Source organism: Triticum dicoccoides, chromosome 3B, assembly GCF_002162155.2.
Source record: "Triticum dicoccoides isolate Atlit2015 ecotype Zavitan chromosome 3B, WEW_v2.0, whole genome shotgun sequence".
NCBI classification, from domain to species: domain Eukaryota; kingdom Viridiplantae; phylum Streptophyta; class Magnoliopsida; order Poales; family Poaceae; genus Triticum; species Triticum dicoccoides.
In genome coordinates, this window is record NC_041385.1 from 703,374,630 (window position 1) to 703,381,002 (window position 6,373).

General features: G+C 41.1%; 1 protein-coding gene across 1 annotated transcript; it reads right to left on the minus strand.

Annotated features, from left to right (window-relative positions):
* Positions 1 to 230: 230 nt before the first annotated feature.
* Positions 231 to 2,828, minus strand: LOC119281897. Its single transcript, XM_037562304.1, has 4 exons — positions 1,896 to 2,828; positions 1,618 to 1,812; positions 1,264 to 1,543; positions 231 to 507 (listed from the first exon to the last, which is right to left on the minus strand). The coding sequence occupies exons 1-4, from the start codon at positions 2,766 to 2,768 to the stop codon at positions 470 to 472; spliced, it is 1,386 nt and encodes a 461-aa protein (XP_037418201.1). The 5' UTR covers positions 2,769 to 2,828; the 3' UTR covers positions 231 to 469.
* Positions 2,829 to 6,373: the final 3,545 nt, after the last annotated feature.

The following is a 6,373-nucleotide window of genomic DNA, read 5'->3' on the forward strand; positions in this document are numbered from 1 at the left end:
AGGTGTAAACTGACCTAAGGTGCCACAGGTCGACTTCCGATATGATGAGGCACCCCTAGGCCGTAACACATGCATATATCCAGACCAAATATCAACAAGCAAATATATTGTAGCTAAGTAACAGAAGATGCATCTGTTGTTCATTGTAGGGTGCAATAGTTAGAAAAGAGAGTAAATGGAAGGCAATTCTTGGTTTTTGACCCTTAGCTTTCACAAAGCTCTTTGGGTCATCTAACCAAAGTTATGAGCATAATTCGGTGGAAACATGTAGTAACTAGCTATAGTGATTGACTGACATAAGTTGACACATTAACTTAAGTAATTGAATTGCATCACACCAATTCAGGATTTAACTAGAAACATTTGTACAATACACTAGCAAAACAACATGTTGAATGGATTTAATTGACATGGAAAGGATGATCTTGTCGATGCACAACGAGAAACCACATATGCAAGAGGATGATAATCACGCTGATGGTTGATTTTGGATGTCGTCTATTAAACCTGCAGCAGATGCAATTTGAAGAACTTTGGTCACTATTGCAACATGCAAATTTGGTTGAATGGATTGTTCTCACCGGCAAATAAAATGCAATACATGCTTAGAGAGGATATAAATGAAAAAGTGCATGTTGACAAAAAATATTTGGAACTAATAATTTGTGCCAAAACCCAAGGATAGTCAATTTAGGTATGATAGCTTCAAATAAACTACAAATTAAAACCATACAAACCAGGACTAGCCCTTGATGGAACTTTTTGATGAAAAAAGCATGCACCCAATAGAGGCCGAGCCATTAACATGAATCAACAAGATGCACAAAATTATAGCCTACTCCAGCTAGACAACTAGTTGATGCCTAGTTCTTTAACCTCGAAACCAGAATACATATGCGAAACACGAGGGCTTGACCATTAGAGAAGATTGTAAACAAAAAAGGGAAACAAAGGTAAGGAAACCCGAATATAAATATTAAATTTTTATCATTCACTCCACCATTCAGCTTTCATTCTAACAAAATATGAGGGTGTGGGCACACAAATGTCATGGGAATATAGCATTTAGAATTAGCTACTAATGGAAATACATGCACAAGTAAACTCTACAATTGGGATGCCAGTGCGACATTTCAACCACCATAAACATATAAAGCAATGAAAGCTTGATATTAGGTTTCAAAGAAACTTACAAGAAGTAACACCTATATCTCTACTTCATGTAGGAGGATGCTAATCATAAGTGACAAATAAAATACTCACCAGAGCTAAGATAGACAAAGCATTCTGCTGAAGCATAGGTCTCGGAGACATTGTATATTTTATTGCGTCTAGTGTTACTTGATGAGACCTCTTGTGTGAGCCTCACAATAATTTTTTTAAGCTTTGGTGCGAATGCAAGTAGTTGTTTCAGTAAATCAAACTCATGATCCACTCCTTCAAATCCATTGATTTCCACTTCTTCAAGAGCAGTCAAGGAGGTAGCTTGGGACCTCCAGTTTGCGGACTCACAGGGAAAATCTATTGGGCATTCTTCTTTTACCTACGACCAAAAAGTAAATGTAAGCTACTACACAATCTATTATTGAGATATTGTTAGAGCAGAAAATTAATTACCACTGATCTTAATAGGATGATCTTAAGCTTCTGCAGTGAACTAGAAATTTGATTAATTTGAAGGAGATAAAACACGAGTGCTCCAAAAACATGTCCATCTGTTTTGAGATCTAGCTCCAAAAGAGAGAAGTCAACAACCATATGCTTCTCTATCTCCCGTGCAAAGTTGGGCTCATAGGGGAAAAGTGATGAATCCTGAAAATTTTGCAAGATCTATGTAATTCATAAATTTTAGTCAGTATAATATTCCACTAAATTAAGCAGGAGAGGGGACTTACTATACTTGCACGAATATGCAACAAAGGGAGTTGTCCTTCTCTATCTGCCGCCTGCAACCCCAACATCTCGAGATACCAAATACCAAACATAATAGACTCCTCTGTGTAGCAGCAGTACCACCAGACATTCTCCATAATTGGTGCCAAGACCGAAATGTTAACCTCCAACATCACAGTAAAGAGAATCTCCATTTTCTTAAGCATGGGGGCTACAATGTTAACATGTTCTGTCAAGAATGAGTTCACAACAAGCTCCTGCAGCGACAGTGAATTCACCCTTAGATCACAGGTCTCAAATAAAATGCCGCTGAGGAGGAGGGTGCACAATCGCGGGCAGCATGAGAGCAAGGCATTGAGGTTGCCATTGCAGTGCAGTAGGGACAACGTCTCGAGCATAGGGAATTCAACGCCGACTGGCACAGAGCGAATGTATACATGGTCCAATATGATGTAGGTGGTGCGGTGGAAGCAAGGCAAATCAATGATGATGGACCTGCCTAATAGGCCAAAGCTTGAGGGGAAGGAGGCGATGAACTCCTTCGGCTCAAGTTCCGCAGCGGCGGACAACAACGAGTTGACTTGTGCGGTGCTGGCCATGTCCTGCTCTGGGGCGTGGATTTCCAACAGGGAAACCGCAGGAGGACAAGAGATCTGGCCTAGTGCTGGTTCGATCGAGTCGAACATGACCTCGCGAAAGATGATTTGGCGGAGATGGACCCAGAGGCCGTGCCATCGCCGTGAGAGGATGCTTGTGCGTGCCGCAAATTTTATGCAAGGGAGCCTGGCGAGGATGAGGAGGAGTAGATCATCGGTAAGGGTGCTGATGCAATTTGGATCTAGGAAACCCAGACGACATCCAGATCTAAACTCCATCGAAGCTTTTGCAAAACACCACCGCCCCCCTCCAAAGAGAGGGGGTGGAGGGACGGAATAAACCAGAGGTGAGGACGCCGGGGAGAGGTGAGGATGTCGGGGAGAGGTGAGGACGCCGGGGAGAGGGGAGGGAGGGGAATGGGGGTGGCAGTGGTGGTGCTTGGTGGGGTCGAGAGGCTGGGTGGCGGTGGAGATTTAGTGGTGTGTGGTGGTGTCAGTTTATTTGAGGAAAGTTCCTTATTCGATAATGGTAAAATTATGGATTCCTTATTTGACCCTAGAGATTACAAACTTTTTTGTTTGAATCTAGATCTAGATTTCATTCTTAATATGAGACAACTGACATGTTTTTTTGTTTGATGGACAAAATTACCCCTTGTTGTATGTGGTCCAGCCCTGCCACTCGTCCCCTTAATACATGCCTCTCTCCCAACTTTGCCTTATCCATAATCTTCTCATATGGATCATCTTCCCACACCTTGCAAAGTGGTAATAAATAGCTTGGCCTTCAATCAAGCATTGTTAGAATAAATCCAAGGCCATCATCGATCTACCGAGGACCAAGCAATCACACAAGCATGACATCGAGATTTTTTAAGGAGGTTACTCGATACAGATACATTCCCTGGGGCCTGACTATGGGGGCTCGTCCCCATGACACCGCTACGATACCGCACCCTGGCCACCCGAGCTCCGGCACATGTCCCTGACTCCCCTGTGTACCTGTGCTATTATGTTGGCATTGGTTACATCGTGTGTCTACCCTCTCATTATATAAGAGTCCTAGGATATAGGTGTCCTATTAGGACACAACTCCATATCCTATCTACACATCATACGACTCAGAGTCCAACTGTAACCTGCTACTTCTTGAGTTTGCGTTGGTTTTTCCCTTGAAGAGGAAAGGGTGATGCAGCAAAGTAGATATAAGTATTTCCCTCAGTTTGAGAACCAAGGTATCAACCTAGTAGGAGAAGAACGCCGTAAATCACAAATACTTGCACAAACAATCAAACACTTGCACCCAACGCGATAAAGGGGTTGTCAATCCCTTCACGGTCACTTGCAAAAGTGAGATCTGATAGAGATAGATAAATAGAACTAAACAAAAGATAAAATATTTTTGGGTGTTTTGGTTTATAGAACTGAAAATAAAAGATTGCAAAATAGTAGATCAAAAACTAATATGATGGAAAATAGTTCCGGGGGCCATAGGTTTCACTAGAGGCTTCTCTCATGAAGGCAAATAATACGGTGGGTGAAGCGCAAAGTTATGACGATACCAAGGCAATGATTATGCAATAAAGGCATCACGTCCGTATCAAGTAGACCGAAACGATTCTGCATCTACTAATATTACTCCACACATCGACCGACTCCTACCTGCATCTAGAGTATTAGGTTCATAAGAACAGAGTAACACATTAAGTAAGATGACATGATGTAGAGGAATTAACTCAAGCAATATGATGAAAACCCCATCTTTTTATCCTCGATGACAACAATGCAATACGTGTCTCACTACCCTACTTTGTCATTGGGTGAAATCGTGCAAGATTGAACCCAGAGCTAAGCACCTCTCCCATTGCAAGAAATACCAATCTAGTTGGCCAAACCAAACCGATAATTCAAAGAGAAATACAAAGATACCAAATCATGCATATAAGAATTCAGAGGAGATTCAAATAATATTCATAGATAAGCTGATCATAAATCCACAATTCATTGGATCTCGACAAATACACCGCAAAAGAATATTACATTGGATAGATCTTGAAGAACATCACGGAGAACATGGTATTGAGAATCAAAGAGAGAGAAGAAGCCATCTAGAATTAACTATGGACCCGTAGGTCTGAGGTGGACTACTCACGCTTCATCGGAAGGGCAATAGAGTTGATTTAGATGCCCTCCGTGATCGAATCCCCCTCCGGTAGGATGCCTGAAAAGGCCCCAAGATGGGATCTCACGGGAACAGAAGGTTGCGGCGGTGGAAAAGTGTTTCCGTGGGTGCTTCTAGTGGTTTGGGAATATATGCGAATATATTGGAGGCAGAACTAGGTCATGGGTGTCACGAGGGGCCCACAAGGTAGGGGGCGCCCTACCCCCCAGGCACGCCCTCCACCCTTTTCGCCGCCTCGTGGCTCTTCTGACTTGAACTCCAAGATCTCCTGTGTGTCTTCTGGTCCAAGAAAAATCATCGTGAAGTTTTATTCCGCTTGGACTCCGTTTAGCATTCCTTTTCTACGAAGCTAAAAAACAAGGAAAAAACATAAACGAGCACTGGGCTCTAGGTTAATAGGTTAGTCCCAAAATAATATAAATTAGAATATTAATGCATATAAAAATCCAAAACAGATAATACAATAGCATGGAACAATAAAAAATTATAGATACGTTGGAGACGTATCAAGCATCCCCAAGCTTAATTCCTGCTCTTCCTCGAGTAGGTAAATGATTAAAAGAATTTTTTTGATGTGGTTCTACCTAACATATTTATCCATTTAATTTTCTTCATCGTGGCATGAATGTTCAGATCCATAAGATTCAAAACAAAAGTTTAATATTGACAAAAAAATAATACTTCAAGCATACTAATAAAGCAATCATGTCTTCTCAAAGTACTATGGCTAAAGGAAGCTATCCCTACAAAATCATATAGTCTGGCTATGCTCCATCTTCATCACACAAAGTATTAAAATCATGCACAACCCCGGTTTCAACCAAGCAATTGTTTCATACTTTAGTATTCTAAAACCATTTCAACTTTCACGCAATACATGAGCGTGAGCCATGGACATAGCGCTATAGGTGGAATAGAATATGGTGGTTGTGGCGAAGACAAAAAGAAGGAGAAAGTCTCACATCAGCTAGGCATATCAACGTGCTATGGAGATGCCCATCAATAGATATCAATGTGAGTGAGTAGGGATTGCCATGCAACGGATGCACTAGAGCTATAAGTTTATGAAAGCTCAAAAAGAAACTAAGTGGGTGTGCATCCAACTTGCTTGCTCATGAAGACCTAGGGCATTTGAGAAAGCCCATCATTGGAATATACAAGCCAAGTTCTATAATGAAAACTTCCCACTAGTATATGAAAGTGACAAAATATGAAATTCTCTATCATGAAGATCATGGTGCTACTTGAAGCACAAGTGTGGAAAAAGGATAGTAACATTGCCCCTTCTCTCTTTTCTATTTTTTTAATGGCTTCTTTGGCCTCTCTTTTTTATTTGGCTTCTTTGTCCTCTTTTATTTTGATTTCCTCACATGGGACAATGCTCTAATAATGAAGATCATCACACTTTTATTTACTTACAACTCAAAAATTACCACTCGATACTAGAACAAATATGACTCTATATGAATGCCTCCGACGGTGTACTGGGATGTGCAATAACTCAAAAGTGACATGTATGAAAGAATTATGAATGGTGGCTTTGCCACAAATACTATGTCAACTACATGATCATGCAAAGCAATATGACAATGATGAAGCGTGCCATAATAAACGGAACGGTGGAAAGTTGCATGGCAATATATCTTGGAATGGCTATGGAAATGCCATAATAGGTAGGCATGGTGGCTGTTTTGAGGAAGGT